Consider the following 18,353-nt stretch of genomic DNA (forward strand, 5'->3'; position numbering starts at 1 on the left):
GGAGAAAATATTTCTTCACTCAATGTGTAATTAAACCCTGGAATTCGTTGCCAGAGAATGTGGTAAAGGCGGTTAGCTTAGCGGCGTTTTAAAAAGGTTTGGACGGCTTCCTAAAGGAAAAGTCCATAGACCGTTATTAAATGGATTTGGAGAAAATCCACTATTTCTGGGATAAGCAGTATAAAATGTTTTGTACTTTTTTGGGATCTTGCTGGGTATTTGTGACCTGGATTGGCCACTGTTGGAAACAGGATGCTGGGCTCGATGGGCCTTTGGTCTTTCCCAGTATGGCAATACTTATATACAAGTGGGAGGGGGGCTTGATAGAGTTGTGGGGAGGAAGGAGCTTGAGAGAGCCTCAGGGGAGGGAGAGATGCCAGACCTTGGGGCAAGGGAAGGCGGGGGGTGTGGGATGGAATTGAGAGCGAACTGAGGACATAGCTAAAATGGGAGGAAGAGATGGTGAATTATGCAGAGGGGAAGGGAGAAATAGGGAGAGATGCCGAATTGAGAGAGAGAAGGTTGGAGACAGGGCAATGGAGAGAGGGAGAGATGTTGGGCTCAGAGGGAGGGAGGGGAGAGAGAAAGGTAATGGACCTGGGGTGGAGAGGGTGGAGGGAAGGATGGAGAGTGTGGACAAAGGAAGAAAAAAGGAGAATTGTTGGGGGGGTGGTTGGGAGAAAGGGAGGAGAAAGAGATAATGAACCCGAGGGAGGGCAGTGGTGGGAGAAGAAAGAGGGAGAGATGTTGGACTCAGAGGGAGAGAAAGAGGGAGGGAAAAGAGGTAATGGATCTGGGGTGGGGTGATTGGGTAGCTGAAGCCCCACTAGCCAAAGAAATCCACTGCCTGAGTCACCCCCTTCCTCCTCATAGTGTGTCAGGAATGAGGAAGTCAGTGACATGCCTCCAGCCAAGTTCATGTGAACTGAGCATGCTCGGGGAGTGGCAGGTGGAAGCACCCCGCTGACTTCCTCGCTTCTGAGGCAGTACAAGGAAGAAGGAGACTGCTTTGGCAATGGATTTTTTCAACTGATGGGACTATGGCATCCCCACCAGTAAAGCTATGACACCTAATGGAGGGGGAGAAAATGTGTGCTCCCCCAAGTCCCATCCCTGTGCCCCCTCAATGGACTGCTGGCTATGCCCCATTTTTAATTGTACAATTAATCACAGTTGACATTTTTAATTGAAATGCAGACCTAATATAAACAGTAGACAAATGAAGGCCACAGACCTAATAAAGAGGGCAGCCACCATCACATAGGCAGAAGAGAAAGACACACAGCCAAACTGTATATTATGGAGCTGTCTATTAGAGCATACAGAAGCATGACAAAATGAAATTGAGAAACTTACAAGCTTATAGGGGAGAGAAATGACAACAGGTAGAGGGAGGGTACAGAAGATGCAACAAAGGAGTTGGGGGAGGGGGGTTAAGGTTATTGCCGCAAATATGTTTCTTGGCTCACTTGCTCAGGGCAACCCATATCCAGCCACTGGGTAGCCATGGGGGAAAAGACCATACAAAGTGAATCAAAATGGGAAAGCACAATTAACGAAAGTTTTAAAGCTGATTTGAATTTCTTATGAGAGGTCTGTAATCAAAAAGTAGATCATTGTTATGTAAGAAGAAGGGGCCACTACAAAGTTCCATTAATGCTCCCAACTGAGCCCATGTTAATTCTACTGATGACAGAACTACCTAAATAAATATGGTTCATTTTGCTGTTCCTGGAACCTGAAATTCTAATATACCTACTTCTGCCCCATGCAGTAACTCTAGTTAAATCAGCTGTTCCCTGCAGTGTCCCATTTATTTCTATGGACAATTTAACTGTTCTGTAAGTTTTTTCAAAAATTATTTTCTCTTGCTTTCCCTGTGCCCCGTTTCTCATGGTGTCTAACAATGAAAACGAACTGTAAGAAAAGTAGTATAGTCTATCACTCACTGGTGACACCTAATGGCCAAAACCTATATTCAACATTTGGTATTCTAGTGAGCTGTATAGTTTTGGACCTTGAGTGAGGACTGTTACAGAGACAGCTGTGCTGAGTTGGGAGGCAGATAAAAAATGGGTGTGTTAGGAATGGGGAATCCCATGCAAATAAAGGCTTATTGGATGGGGACTTCCATGCAAATAAAGGCTTATGAGCCTGAACCCTGTAGAGACGGGCATTGATTGAACTGGAAGTTCAAAGAAGCAGGAGGAAACGAACAAAAAGTGAACGTGGTCAGTTTTTATTAAAGGTTTCCCTTTTTCTGACTTTCAAGTTATTTTTTAATTATGTGCTTTTTAAGGAAAAAAGGTTTGACAAATCCTTGGCACCAGGTTGCCATGGCAACAAATATTTTTCCTGTGGTGTTTGGATTTTCATTGTTATAATGTTTTTCTTCCTGCTGCAGCCACTACCACCACAGTCTTTCTTCTCAACACCACAGGCTCTCAAAGAATTTGTGTCGCATGGTACTAATCACAGAATTTCAAGGTTTATTCACATTTGATATACTGCATCTAGGAAACCCCATCAGAACGTTTTACACCAATTATAAATTTAGTAGAAAGGAACTACAACTTTGGACAGGATGGAGAAAATTAAGGGAAGAAAATAAAGGAGATGGGGGATAGAGAGAGGATCTTAGGAAGAAGGGGAGGGAGGAAACATTCATAGCACATTCGTCAGCTGATTCATGAGTTTCATGAGACCAATGTGAGAGTTCCTGCATCATGCCTGTTAAACTCATTGAGAGCTGAGTGGTGCAAACAAAAAGGAAGCCCCAGTTGTGGCTGTAGCAGCAGTGTTTATCAGATTGCAAGGTGAAGGGGGAAAGATGCTCTTAGGATTTCATCAGAAGGTCTTTCTTCCACACTGAGGGCAGGGATGGAACCTGGACTTCTGCAACACGAAGAACCTGTTTATCAGGAGAGAGCAAGTCAAGAAACTTCTCAGTTGTCAGGAGAGTTTCTGTTTTCACGTCCTTTCTTCAGAGTGGAAAAAACAGAACTCAGATGGCTATGGAGACCACTGTTCATAGGAAAGGCTGCTCATGCTCCAAACTTTGTTATGAGCTCTGAGAGAGCTATTCCTTCCCAGCAACATGTAGGGATGTCACCTATTTGAAATCCTGACTCAGTTCACCTTGTCAGTGGAAAATGTGTGTTACATGCTGATTTTTAAGAAAGGCATACTCCTAAATGAATTTATATTTACATTTCAACAAAATTTGCCAAGTGTGACTTAGTTCTTTATACCAGTGGCATAGCCAGATACCCAATTTTGTATGGGTCTGAGCCCAAGGCAGGTGGATACAATAAACCCGCTCCCCTGCAGGTGATCTGGTCTCTCAATTTCCCCCACCCCCTGCATATTTGATGGCTTTGCTTTGAGTGGTCAATCAAATAAACAGAGTCTTGAACCTTAAACATCGCCTGGCAGCAATCAGCAACTGATACACACTACTTGCACCATCCCCACAGCAATGACTCTGACCTACTCCCACCTATATGGAAACAGGAATTTGTCCCAAAGGGAAGGCTGTGGGTCTGGTGCAAGTATTGTGTATCAGTCTCTACTTGCTGCGGGTGAAGAACTGGTGTTTAAAAGGTACACAGGAGGGAGAGATGCAGGGAGTTTTCAGCTGGTGAGACTTCGGGATCCCTGCCAGCTACATCACAGGTGTGCCACTACTGAGTAGGCGTGAGCCCAGAATGAGTGGGCCTGTGCCCCAGTGCTTTATATTCAGATAAAGTGTTGTATTCCTTCTGGTAGTATTTGTTTTAGATAGAATGCCAGGCAAATTAATGGAATGCACAGCCCAAACTTACTCTACAGAATCTTAAGAAAAAGATCTCACCTCTAAGCTGCTATCCTCCTACCTAATAGAAAGCTGTCATTTATCCAGTCTTTGCTGATCAGTCATTTATCTAATGGCCTATTCAAATGTAAAATAACACAGTTTGTAAACAGGCTCATTTTCAAAGCACTTAGATTTACAAAGTTCCATAGGTTACTGTGTAATTTTGTAAGTCTAAGTGCTTTGAAAATACACCTCATAGTAACTTAAACATAGAAAATTCACCTGGAGCACTACTATGTTCTGAAGCAATTGTTCTTCATTTGCTCTAAAGATTTTGACATAAAATAAAAACTTTCATAGGGATCTGATGGTATGAGGTCATCCATTTGTATTAGACGAGCAGTAAAAAGAATCCTGGTACAATGAACAAAATTTCTCTTATTTAAAAGAAACATAAACAGATAGGAGAGGCTAGCTTAACTGCAGAGACAGACACAATTGCAAAAGAGCAAATAGGAAATGCCCAAGTAATATATCTATATCTATATATAAACCAGTTATATAAAATATGTAATCTGTACCAAGAACAGAGACTGACTGGAATACGCAAGATCACAATGTATTCTTCTCCCATGTATGTACGCACTTGAATGTAAAACCATGTGCAACTCTGTAGACCGGAAATGGCAAGCGCCACTACGGCAAATGTAAGCCAGATTGAGCCTGCAAATAGGTGGGAAAATGTGGGATACAAATGCTACAAATAAATATAATATTTCATGAACAGATATAAGATAAAGTAAACTATACATACATTCAGGTTGCCAACAGTCCCTTGTCAGTGTCATGAAAGCAGCAACAGTCAGCCTTGCAGCTTGCATTCTTGAATAAGGGAGATGGTTGCTGTGTTTCTATGTGCCCTGCAAACTGCAAGGCTGACTGTTGCTGCCTTCATTAAATTTTAGCTCTATTGCATGTTTGTGCCTTTTGGGATCACAATAGCTGCCTTAGCCCCTGACACAGCCTCTAGTGAAGCAAAATGTGGCCATCTCGGGGCTTTTTTACTGAGTGGCACAAATAAAGCCTATTTATCATACTAAGACGTGTGTTCTGTTCTCCTTTGGACTACTACAAACACAGTTTTATACACTGTCCCCTGGATTCTATATAATGTGACTTAAGTTGTGCACGCAAATCTAGTCGTATTTTGGATTTGTGTGCACAATTGTTCTGCCCTGGTTTTACAGCCTGCTTCACTGACACAGACTACTCAGTAATTACTGTGGATTCTTTTGGATTTGTATTAGGTAAATGAGACTTTTATTAGAGGTTCTAAGATCTAAGATACACAATGATTTATATATAAACAATCATTACATCACTGGTCCCTACATCCAAGCAATGCTTGGAGTTTCTAGACCAGGAATATAATATACATACGTCCATCACTGGTCTTTAATCTCTACATCCAGGCTCTTTACATTAGCGGAGAGAAGCGCCTTTTTCAGCGAAGCCGGAGTTTGACTGGGAGTCTGGTTCTGTTCTATGCAATGTGTCCACCCATAGATGAGCTTCCAGCTTCACTGTAAAAGGCCCCCCTTTTTTTATTAGGCTTAGAACTCATGTTCAGAGCTAAGGAAAATTAAAGAATGCTTGAGAATTTCTCTGTTCAAGCCATACTATGGGAATGTGGTCACATGTTTCTCAGTCCAGGTGACCAGTCTGAACTGGAAACAGGCTCCACTTCTCCCTTCACATACCAACTTAATTAGAGCTGTGTCGTATCTTCTACATTCCAACTTATTGTCAAACAATCAAAGTTAATCATTTTTAAACAGAATTACTTCTAATCAAAAATACAGACCCCGAGTACACTTGTCGGTCAAGGCAGAGTTGAAAAATAATCTTTAAAATTCACTTCCACTACAGCAATTTAATTAATTAACACCATCTTTGGTGGATAGTGGGTTGTATAAACTACTTTGAATCAAAAAAAGTTTTTTTTTCTCTGTTGAATTTTAATTTAAATACTGTTGCACTGGATTCTGTAATATTTGTCCCACACTTAGGGCCTGATGCACAACGCTTACCATGCTTGCAATATTTGCCTTAGACCAGTTAGAGCCAGTCTAAAGCAAACAATATTTAGCGTCTAATGCACAAAGGGGTTCGGCTTGGCTTCATGATGCACAGACGTTTACGTGCAATGCACAGAAAAGAGCGCTTGCCTTTAACATGCATAATTTTCCAGCATGTTTGGAGCTATCGTTGTGTGAGAGTGAGTTCTGGGAGGAATGCTCTGCTTGTATTGTTCAATAGCAAAACTTGTCAGAGAGAGAGAACAGCTTAGAGGAACAGAGAAACAAGCAGACAGCCAATTGGCTGGGGAAAGCCTCTGTGATGTGATCTGGAGGGGGGCTTTCAATAAGGAAGATATTTTTTTTTCAGTAGCCAATCAGTGTGGGAGAGCAGAGAACAACTTAGGGGCCAGAAACAAGCAGACAGCCCATCAGCTGGGGAAAGCCCCTATAAATGTCAGCTGGGGGTACGGAGAAACAAGTAGACAGCCAATCAGCTGGGGGGGGGGGGGGGGGGGGAGAGGCAGAGAAACAAGCAGACAACCAATTGGCTGGAGGAAAGCCCATAATGCAGGTAAGCTGTAGGAGGAAAGTTCAGGAGGAAGATGGAAGCCAGCGTCAAAGCACTGCAGGGAAAAGGAGAGAGTTCAGCAGTGGGATTACTGTGCGTGCATAGAACATGGACACTTAAAAAGCGCATATATTAGTTGCTTTCCCTACCGAGCTGCTTGCTGAATTTACATGAATCTCATTTGCATGTGATTTCCTTTGAGCATCGCTCGCTATTTCAAAATCAGTAACTTCTATATATATTATATTGACCAGAGAGGTGTAAACTGCATCCATAATCTAACAGTAGCAGTACTTGAGTCATCCTATATAATAAAACGCACCTCCAACATTCTGAAGCTGACTGCATGGCTGAGGCATTCCTGCTCTCTGTATCCATCTCCTGAATTGATATCACGTACTTCCGGGTTCGTCACAAGCAGAAGTGACCAACCATACAAGGTTTCTCGGCTTCAGAATGTTGGAGTTGCATTCTATTAAATAGGATTGGTTAGTTCCTTGAAGCACAGCCAGAGCTCAGCGTCCTGCACAGTAACGCTCAGACACTAGAGAGAGAGAGAGGAGGGGCCTGACACCAGAAAGAGGGAGGGAGGGGGGCATCTGTCACACACTCTCTCTCTCTCTCTCTCTCTCTCTCTCGCAGTCAATGTCTTTCTCTCTCTCACTCTCACACACTCTATGTCTCGCACTGTATCACATTCACTCTCTATGTGTCACACAGTCACTCACACTCTCTTGGTCTCATACACTCAGTCTCACAGAGAGTCTGTGTTTCACACACTCTCTCTCTCGTACACACTGTATCTGTGTGAAACATACTCTCTCTCACACTGTGTCTTACAGACACACTCGCACCCACTCTCATTCTCACACACACACACTCGCACATTCACTCTCTCACACACAGTCACTCTCATATACACTCTCTCAAACATGCACACTCCGAGGAAAACCCTGCTAGCGCCCATTTCATTTGTGTCAGAAACGGGCCTTTTTTACTAGTTATTTTATAAATAGCAGTCAAGATCTAACCATTCAGGCTTAAGTGAGATTAAGGACTCTCTAATTTTTTTAAACAATTTTTCTCGTAAAAAATTGGGCCAATTCCTCAGCTGTAGTAGAGATTTCCTTAACTGTGACCAGTTTAAAACAAAACACTTTTACTACTCACACATGCTCTAGTGTTATATAAGACTGGTTGACAATGTTCTGCCTATAATATTGTATCCAACCTATGTCCCACTTATGTTGTAAACTGGACTGAACCCTGCACAGGGGATATTAGCGGTATATAAGATCTGAATTGAATTGAAAAGGATTAGATAAATTATTATATAATTTATCCACATGTTTGTATAATTTTGTAGCTTCTAAACTAACCTGTCTAATATGTGATGTTATAGTATGATAATTTTGCCCGTTTAATCTTAGTTTTATATTCATTTACAGCATTTCTCAAATCCCACTTATTTTCTGCTGTTTGTTTTTTGTTCCAAGCTCTTTCAAGCTTTCTGCATGTTCTCTTAGAATTTAAAAGCTCTTCATTGAACCAAGGCGATTTGTTTATTTGGGTATTTACCCCGAACCATTGAAGCTATGCTTTCCATTATTCTAACTACTCATTGACCTGTCTACTACTACTGGTGCTACTACTACTTCTATAGCACTACAAGACGTACGCAGTGGTGTACACTGGACATGAAGAGAGAGTCCCTGCTCGACAGAGTTTACAATCTAATTAGGACTGCGTCAAACAAACCCTTTGAAGCTAACTCCACTTGTGGAGGAGTGGCCTAGTGGTTAGGGTGGTGGACTTTGGTCCTGGGGAACTGAGGAACTGAGTTTGATTCCCACTTCAGGCACAGGCAGCTCCTTGTGACTCTGGGCAAGTCACTTAACCCTCCATTGCCCCATGTAAGCCGCATTGAGCCTGCCATGAGTTGGAAAGCGCGGGGTACAAATGTAACAAAAATAAAAATAAATAAAAATAATCAGTTCCCTCAGTAACCTTTGCAAATATTCTACTTCCTCACACCTTAATTAACACCTAATTCAGGTCAGTAGCAGTGCTATTTCTCCAGCAGCCAAAGATCAGAAAATAACTGTCAGGACAGAATCTGAGCCTTGCTACTTTCCTTTTTCTATCCTTTTTAAAGTTCTTTGGCTGTTAAGTTTCTACCTCTAGATAAAATTTCAGCTTTAAAACTAAAAAGGTTCCAGTTTAAAATTATGGGAAAAGGGTTGTACACTATGGAAACTAGTTAATAATGCTTGCTTCTCTCTCTCTCTCTCTCTCTCTCTTTTTTAAATTTCCCTAATACTGAACTAGGTCTTGCTGTGCTTGTTAGAGGCTATCTGTTAATTCTGTGGTACAAAGTTCAAGTTTTAAAACTAAGGGGGCACGGGCATGGAGACTGGTTGTTATTTTTTTTTTATTCTGCCTGTCAGTAACCTTCAATTCCTCCTTTAAACCCCAATCTTTAAGTTCCCAAAGCACAGAGCAAAATAATGTTCTCTTACCAGAGAAATGGCCTCTTCTCTCAGAACTTTTATTACTGTTCAAGATATTTAAGGCAGAAGGAAGCAGAACTTGATTTTTATAAACTGAACAAGATGAATGAGATTGAATCTGAAGTCGATGTACACACAGAAGAACACAAATCCTCGCACATTCGAAAGCCACACAGGAAACAGCGAAGATCACTCAAAGAAATATCTTAACAATGCTTAGTTTCTAAAAGTTAGTGGACAACTTTATAGACTTGACATGGCCGGGTTTTGGCCAATTGGCCTGCCTCAGGAGTCTCTCAAAGATATCTAAATAAAGAGGTCAATGTTGCTTTTAATATAAATTGTGTAAACCAGTATGTAACCTGGTATAGTGGAACCACTTCACGAAGTATTCTTGTTTTAGCGGGAAAGAGAAAAACTGCCAAAAAGTGCCTCACAATTCTCAAGATAAAGCACTTCTCTGGACTGACGTGAAAATGTCGGTCCAGAGAAGCGCTTTGCTTCGTGAATTTTGAGGCACTTTATGGCATTTCTTTTCTGTTTCCCACCAAAACAAGAGTACTTTGTGAAGTGGTTCCACTATACTAGTTTGCATACTGGTTTTCACAACGTATATTGAAAGAAACTTTAACCTCTTTATTGAATCTGAGGTGTGAGGAAGGTTGACAAAATATGAAGGACAATAATCATGCAAGGTTTTAAATGATAAGCACCATAACTTAAATTCAGTTGGAGTAGTCCCAAATATAGACATCCAGAAGACTAGCACTAGTGCATGGTTTTATGAAACTTGCAGCAGAGGGTGGTATATTTCCTCTGTCACACTTTCTATACTGTGTCTCTCGTCTTATATTTTCAAGTAGTTAGGGGAGTTGGCTTCCATTCAGTGTTGCACTCTGAGTACAGTTGTTGCATGCTGGTTGCAGCATCATTTGTTTGAAAAGAAGTCACATTTTAAATGTTTTACTTGACCTAGTTATGAAATGACATGTGGAGGGGCATTTTCATTATGACATGTAAATCCGATTTTGGAAGTTTTGCAGAAACCTTTTTAAAAATCCAGTAGCAAACGTGGTCATTTTCAAACCAGAAAAATGTCCAACTTTTGTTTTGAAAGTAGCCATTCACTAGATGTTTTTGTGTTCAGTGTGTTTATCTTTTTGGACGATTTCTGGAAAAAAAAAAAAAAAAAGCTCCAAGGGAGAAATACACAAAAACAAGCCATTAGGGTGGGGGTGGGGGAACATTTTTATTAGACTGGTCACATAGACATCCCAGCAGAGCAGTAGGGCACCTACATGGCACTGCAGTGGAAGTCACATAAAAGGACCCAGATGCACATCTCACCCTTACTCCTGTCTATTGTATGGTGAGTCCACCAAAAACCAACTGTACCCAACTATGCACCACTAAAATAGCCCTTATGTGTGGAGGTGTCACCTAAATGTGAGTTCAGTAGGTTTTTGGTGGGTTTTGAAGGGCTCACACTTTCCACCACAAGTGTACTAGTTAGAGTGGGATATGGGCCTGGGTCCTCTTCTCTGCACTGCACTGCACGAACCTAGGCTACTCCAGGGAACTGCTTGTTGCTCTAATAGGACTGGCCATAACATCTGAAGCTGTCATAGAGGCTGGCATGTACTGTTTCATTCATATCTTTGGGGGGTGGGAAGGGGTCAGTGTTTACTGGGGGAGTAAAGGGGTCATGCTTTAATGCCTCCAACAGTAATTTGGTCATTTAGAACACCATTTTGTGACTTAGTCGTGATTGAAACAGATCTAGATCAAAAAGTCTAACTTTTAGCCATGGACGTTTTTACATTGTTCCATTATGGCAGAAAAATATTCAAGTTTTGAGAATGCTCAAATCCTGCCACCAGCACATCACCTTGTGATTTGGATGCACCTCATTTTAAAAATGGGTTTTGTAAATAGCAATTTGGACAATGAACAAAAAAAAAATGCCACTTTATGCTACTTTTTGGATGTTTTTCTGCGTTGAAAATGAGCCCCTTTCAAATGAAATAAATACTATATTTCAAATCAGATTTAGAGATAGATATATTTGTTATAGAATGTAACAAGAATAGCAAACTGATTATGCCCTTGGACTAATATTTGTGTTTTTTTTGTGTGTGTGTGTTTTTTTTATATAGAGTTTATCAAAACATAATAGAAGCAATATTGGAACAGAAGGTGGACCTCCTCCATTTGTACCTTTTGGGCAGGTAACGTAAATCTTTTTAGCTGGTTACTATGTAACATTATACAGTGAAAATCAATCAATAGAACAGCAAGCTAGTCCTGCTTTAATAGTCCCATTATCTCTGAATACAGACTGCAGCTGTATATTGAGATGTTTTTTTTCTTTTTAAGGCTGTTTTTTGTGGTTTAAAAATTTTTATCTTCCCAGATGTGGTACATGCCACTCAGAAAAAGAGAAAAACATTTCTGATACTACATGCTAGTGTTGCAGATTGGAGTGACTTTTGAAATATCCCTGCAAATGTGTAGTGAAATGCAGGGATGGTAATTTTTAAAAAAATGTTTTTATATTATTATTTCCTGCTGATAAATGCTAATAGGGTCATTTAAGCTCCACTTTGTTCCCTAATTTAGGCATAAGCTGTTACTGTATAAACTCGATTATAATTCAATTTGAATATAAACTGAGAACGTATCCTCACTTTTTTTAGGGGAAAAATGTTAACACAAATATAAGCCAAGGGTTTATAGTTCAGCTTTCCTCTCCTTCCCCACTCCCGCTTGGTGTTTGGCATATCTCTCCCTCCCTCATGGTGTAACTCCACCACCCCTCTTCGAACCAAAAGAGCACCAACTTCCTACTTCCCTCCCCTCAAAACAGAAGAAGCCCTCTCCCAGGCCTACCGTACCTCCCTGGTGGTCTAGTGGCGAATCAGGGCAAGAGCGATCCCCATTTGCTTCTTCCCATGTTGTCTCTGCAGTCAAAATGGCTGCAGCGACTTCCAGTGGCAATCACATGAGATTGACTTTGAACTGGCATAGGTAGGGATTATTGTAGTGGCTAATAGGCATTATTCTAAATTGCATTGTAACGAAATGGAGACATACACATTTCAGTTTCCTGCCTAAGTTGATGTTAGACTTCCTCTTACTTGGTTGTCCTCACAATATTTCTTCCCAGGCCCTCTGCTTAAGGAGACAAGCCCAAGAGAACTATTGCCTTCTACATTCTGAGATACCAGTGCCATATACATTGGAGATATTCAGAACCTCTTTGAAGTATTTTGTAAGCAAAATATTAGGAGATAACAATTGTGTTATAGTAAAAGTAAGGAAACACTTCACCACAATAAAAGTCCTTAGAATAGACTTGTCCTGGTGACCCCACAGTCAACTGGGTTTTCAGGATACCCACAATAGATATACATGAAATACATTTGCATACTTTGGAAGTCTCCTGCTTATTCACTGTAGAGGCCTATGAGGATCACTTAGCTCTTTAATTTAACCCAAACAGACCTGGATTTCTATAATCAGATATACCAGTTCTAATTAGATTGCATATTCTTCCTTTATGCCCAATGTCACAACTGTGTTTGTAGTTTCTGCATGTGTAAGACAATTTTCTGTTAATGAGATTTCCCAAGCTGTGATGTGGGCTTCTGTCCATACATTGTTCCAGCCATTGTTTAGACACTGACTTCTCACATGACAGTAAACTTGTTCAGGGTTTCTAGGGGGATAGAATCCAACTGTTTCCCTTCTAGACTCAATTTTTATCACTGTGAATTTGCCGCTTAAGAAAAACTAATAGAGTAGATTTGATCTTTGGTCTTCTATAAAATCCATACTGTAGGTCGTGTTATTTCCCTTTTTACTTGTTCCTTCAACTCAGCTGCTGTCAAGAAGATTGCTGCATTTAGTCAGAAGGATCATGAAGGGAAAATGCAATTATCATGCGTGCTAATATTAGCTTGTATTGTCTGTAGAGTGTATAAGATTGATACTCCTTTTGTTAAGTAGATGCTGTTAGCATACATTTCTGCCTAGTACAAGAGTTCTCTTTCTATTTAAGATTATCAAAAGTGTATGTTCCGGAAGAAAATAGTTTGTATTTCCTAGCTAGCCACTTAATCTGATTGACTAAAACACGGACAGTATGTCAAGTAAAGGAAAACTGTGGAAACATTGTAGAGTCTGATGCCTTTTGTTTCTCTGTAGTTTTCTCAACTCTGCTTGCTCACTAATTTAACATGATTCCATAGCTATAGAATTTTCCTCGACTTTTATTTGTAGCAAATGTAAATTGTTTCTACTTAGTATATCAGTTTCTTCTGAAATATTCCCTGCCTAGATCTAGCACCCAGTGACACTGGATTACCCTTCACAATCAAATTTCACTAATTTTGAACCTCTCTAGCTTTTGCAATGACCTAGCAAAGTCCAGGAAAAGCCCTTGACTAAACCAGTCCTTATCAGTTTCTGTTTTTGACTGGGGAAAATTTTGTTTTGCATTTTCCGGAAAGTTGCCTTGGTCCCATGTAAAGGCATACCAGCTGATATTCACTGCCCACTTAAATACTGTTACTGCCTACTGTGAAAGATCCTTCCCTCTGCCCGAGGGTCTTCGGGATCTTGCCTCCACCCTGGCCACTCAGCCTCCCGGCTCACCGCAGTCCACAGGACAGGGCTCAAAGAAAATAAACTCCAAAAAGGTAAAAGTCACCAAGCTCCTTTATTGTCAGGGATTCACAGTCCAGTAACTTTCACAAGGAATCCTGCAGCCCTTTAAAACAGTTGCTCCTGTTTTTCTCTCAGGGCCCAGGTACAGCAGAAACACAAACACGTCCCCTTCCAGCTGCTGCACAAATCAGTTGGAGCCCAAATTAACAGTCCCCCCAGATAGGTTCCTCTGTAGTCCAACTTCACACCCCAAAAAGAATCCCTGTATCTTGTCCACCCCCACAGGGTTTCTGCAAACAGTTCAACACACACAGTTCTGTGGGCCTCAGCCCACAAAAAGGAAAAAACCCCCCACTGTAGCTTACTTTCCCCTCCCCCACACAAAAGAAGGTTTGTTTTCCCAACAATTCAAAATCCACAGTGCTTAGTGCCTTAGCACTCAGTTCAGACACACAGTCTCTTCAAGGAACACAGCCTGAACTCTTTTGGGGAGAGAGGAAAAGATCCCCCCCTTTCTGGGTCACTCTATTACTTCACTGACCCTCCTCCTGCATGACCTTTCCCCTTTCCACTTTCAGCCCAGCTGTGACACCAAGAGTTCACCTGGTTTTTCAGTTTAGCTTTCAAGGCATGAGCCCAGGCAGAAAGGTCCATGGGTTCCTCAGAGCCTGCCTCCTGCTCCTTCTCTCCAGCAGCTTGCCAGTCCATGGGCTCATTCTCCTCCACTCTGGGTGGCTGTTCCTCTCTTACTTGATTATGTTACAGGTGCCCCTCCCTTGCCTTATCAGAGCCTTCTCCCGGGGAATGCTGGGGCCAATAATTCCTATACCAGGGTTTTCCCCAGGGATGCTGGGAAATGTAGTCCTTCTCCCACCTCCATTTTCTAGGGGGCACTACCTTTTCCCTTCTCTCTCTCTCTCTCCCTGAGGAATGATTAAAGGTAAGGCTCTGCTCTGTCTCCCTCGGCTCTTGAGCCTCCTTCCTTCTCCCCCCTCCACTTCCATCTGTTCAAAACCCTTATCCTCCCCTTCACACTACCCACTGATATTCAGTGGCCCTAAAGTGGGCAGTGCTTCTGAATATCGCCTCTGACTGCCACCACAAAAAAAATGGACAGGTTAGGGAGGAACCCAGAGTTATGTGAGTGCCAACACCACCATAGCTAAGTGGATTAATTTAGGACAGCTCAAAAGCTACTTTGTGTAGTACCTCAAGCTGCTATGAGAGATCATGGCAGCCATTTGCAAAGGCCCACTGCAAGAGGCATGAGAAAGGGGCTTCACTCCTGCCCTGAATGGACCACCAGTGACTTCAGGTAGGCCTGGTGGTGGGGAGGAGGGGCTACCTAGATCTCGGGTTAGTTGGAGTAGTGGGGCCTTGTTTTGGGGAGAGGGGCAGGGCTTTTAGGTATCATGGACTTGGGGAGGGGTTCTTTGGGAGGCCTGGAAAGGGGATCTTGGGGCTTTCAGGGCCAACATTAGTTATGTGGGTCTGGCCAATATTCTGTCAGGGCCGCATATCTGTCTTATGCGGGCCCCAGTTGAATATCAGCTGGGACCTGCATAGTTTCCAGTGGCCTTTCCCATGACATTTAGACATCAGTATTCAGCGCCAGTGCCTGGACATGGCCCAGCACTGAATATTGGGGGCTAATCTAGCTGGCAACAGCGTTTAAAAAAACGCTGACCTCCACTGTTTCAATATCAGCCAGATTAGTTTCAGAAATGAAATGTTAGAATCATATCAGATCTGATGGCTATATGGAATACATCTTTATTGTTAGTCTATGACTTTGTGAACCTGCTGAAATCTTTTGTCCAAATTGTTAGTAGTCATACAACGGAGGGAGTGCATGTATATCTTATGTGTATTCGTTATGGATATATTGAAAATCTGATTGACTGGGTGTGCCCCAAGGATGGCCTGAAACCCAGATTTCCTTGTCATCAAGCAGATGAAGCCATTACGTATGGGTTATGTCCATCAACCAGCAGGGGAGATAGAGAGCACTCAAACTTTCACCGTGCCCTCTTGGCCAGCTAGCTCCACTGCCTCTTCAGTATTCTCTATCTCCCCTAGCAGGGTGGCTGCAGCTTGTTCGAGCTCCAGAAAAATCTGCCGGGAGGTGGTTCCTGGCTTGCCAGTTGTTAACCGGGGTGTTGGAGGCTATAGCAGCCTCACTTTAAAGGCACATAGGTTAGCCCTTTCCCTGCCTTACCCATACCTCTGTGGATGTGGACATATTGCCTTGCTTTCCCTGTCCTTACCCACCAACAGTGGATGCAGGCATATAGGTTCGCCCTTTCCCTGCCTTTCCCACTCATCTGAGCCTCCGGAGTCTTCAATACCTCTGCTTTCCTCACAGCTTTAAAAAAAAAAAAAAAAAGTTGTGTCGCGTTTTTAAACGCAGAGACGCTGGAACAGAGGTTTTTGACCTGATTTTCAGCAGGATCGTAGTTGTACACTAGATCCTTTGAGGTAAGAGTGTTTTCCAACTCCTCCGGGGTGGGCCCGCGATCGGGGCGATTTTGGCACAAAACCGCCATCTTGGATTTTACCGCCGTTTTTCGGCGACGGCTGCGGACAATGTAAAGCGCTGTTCCACTTGTGGCAAGCGCAAATCAGCAGCAGGGCTCTGTAAATCGTGCTGTACTGGCGTAGGAGCCGGCCCGAGCATGGCGAGCGATGTTTCTTCCTGCTTTGAGCTGGCAGCGGGCGCCATTTTGCTTACACCACATGGCGCGGCCTCCGTGGACACGGAGACACCTGAGCCGGGTGGGGCACCTCGAGATGAGGTTATTTCAGGAGTGGCTAGCATCGGACAGGATTTGGGTGCCCAGGGTGAGATTTTCTCCCCGGATTTTGTGCTTTTGCTGCATAAAGCATACATGATGAAAAGAGCCCTTCCTCAAGGGTCGCCTGAGGCTCCTCTGATTGCCCCTCCGATGGATTCTGGCCTGGGACTGCCCAGTGAGGTTTTTTTCCCGGATGCTTGGCCTAAAGATAAGCGCAGAAGGGTTAATTCCCCTTCAGATTGTGGTGCACCTTTTTCCCCCCCGTGGTCGGGGTGTGAGGATTCGGAGAACTCTGACAGACGTTCTTGGTCTGAGGAACCAGAGTCAGGTGCGGATTTACCACAGGATCTGGATGATCCCTCCGCGGTGAGGATTTTCCACCGTGATGAGCTGCCAGCGCTTATTTCAGATACCCTGCAGGCCCTCTCGATTGAAGATCCTGACAGTGGCATGGCCTCCTCGGGTAATCCCAGGATGGCTAGTACCAAGAAAGCTGCTCGGGCCTTCCCTTTGCATGACTCCATCCTAGAGCTTGTTTCGGCTCAGTGGGCTGACCCCGAGGGACCTTTGAGAGTTTCCAGGGCTATGGGGCAGTTATACCCTCTGCGTGAGGGACATATGGCTCGTTTTCAAATGCCTACAGTGGATGCCCTAGTCACTGCGGTGACAAAGAGAACTACCCTCCCTGTTGAAGGAGGTGTTGCCCTGAAGGATGTTCAAGACCGTAGGCTGGAAACAGTATTGAAACGGTCCATTGAAATTGCAGGTCTCACTGTTCGGGCGTCTGCATGCAGCTGTTATGCTGTTAGAGCCTGCCTAGCTTGGCTGCAACAGGCAGTGGCTCAGCCCGGAGATGGAGCGGAGCCCTTCTTGGATGTGGCTCCGCGGATGGAGGTGGCCTTGTCCTTTCTGGCTGATGCCCTTTATGACCTTGTCAGAGCTTCGGCTAAACAAATGGCAGTAGCAGTGGCGGCTCGCCGTCGTCTGTGGCTACGACACTGGGCAGCGGACATGGCCTCTAAGCAAAGGTTGGTGAAGTTGCCTTTTCAAGGACTTCTCCTATTTGGTGAGGAGTTGGAGAAAATTGTGAAAGGCCTGGGTGATCCAAAACCCCAGCGCTTGCCCGAAGATAGGCAGAGGCCTTCCTCTAAGGGCCAGGCGGTCCACTCCTCGTACAGACCTCGCTTCCGTGAAGCTAGAAGGTACCGCCCGGGGCGTTCTGCTGGGTTCACTTCACATGCCCGTGGTCAGCAGAGGAACTCCTTTCGCTCGGACAAGCGTTCCGCAGCCGGTGGCTCAAGACCAGGAGTTCAGGGGCGACCCTCTCAATGATGGTGCGCCGGTCCTCTCCTCGATGCCTGTCATCGGAGGACGGCTTTCCCTCTTTGTCGAGGAGTGGGCCAAGATTTCCTCAGATCAGTGGGTTCTGGACCTGATCAGAGATGGATACAGAATAGAATTCACCGCCCCAGTAAGAGACGTGTTTGTGGAGTCCCGATGCGGTTCTGCCATCAAACGGGCGGCGGTGGAGGAGACTTTACAAGGTCTGATTCAGTTAGGGGCAGTGACCCCGGTGCCTCCCGCCGAGCAAGGCTGCGGCCGATACTCCATCTACTTTGTGGTGCCGCGAAAAGGTGGGTCCTTTTGCCCTATTCTGGACTTAAAAGAAGTGAACAAGTCCCTGAGAGTGCGGCATTTCCACATGGAATCCCTGCGCTCCGTCATTGCGGCGGTACAGCCAGGAGAGTTTCTCACGTCTCTAGACCTGAAAGAAGCTTACTTGCACATACCGATTTGGCCCCCGCACCAGACGTTTCTGAGGTTTGCGGTGTTGGGAAAACATTTCCAGTTCAGGGCCTTGCCTTTTGGCCTCGCCACAGCTCCCCGAACCTTTTCGAAGGTAATGGTGTTAGTAGCTGCTTTTCTCAGGCGAGA

At 43.7% G+C, this 18,353-nt stretch overlaps 1 protein-coding gene across 2 annotated transcripts in view; it reads left to right on the top strand.

The window, feature by feature from the left end:
* Positions 1-18,353, top strand: part of TDRD3 (tudor domain containing 3) — a 459,135-nt gene that overhangs the window by 258,640 nt on the left and 182,142 nt on the right. For both annotated transcript variants that reach the window (XM_030200566.1, XM_030200565.1), the window contains exon 6: positions 11,112-11,183. In XM_030200566.1, coding sequence (XP_030056426.1) covers positions 11,112-11,183 — 72 coding nt within the window. The remainder of the gene's footprint in view (positions 1-11,111; positions 11,184-18,353) is intronic.

The sequence above is a fragment of the Microcaecilia unicolor genome, chromosome 4, assembly GCF_901765095.1.
Source record: "Microcaecilia unicolor chromosome 4, aMicUni1.1, whole genome shotgun sequence".
Taxonomy (NCBI): domain Eukaryota; kingdom Metazoa; phylum Chordata; class Amphibia; order Gymnophiona; family Siphonopidae; genus Microcaecilia; species Microcaecilia unicolor.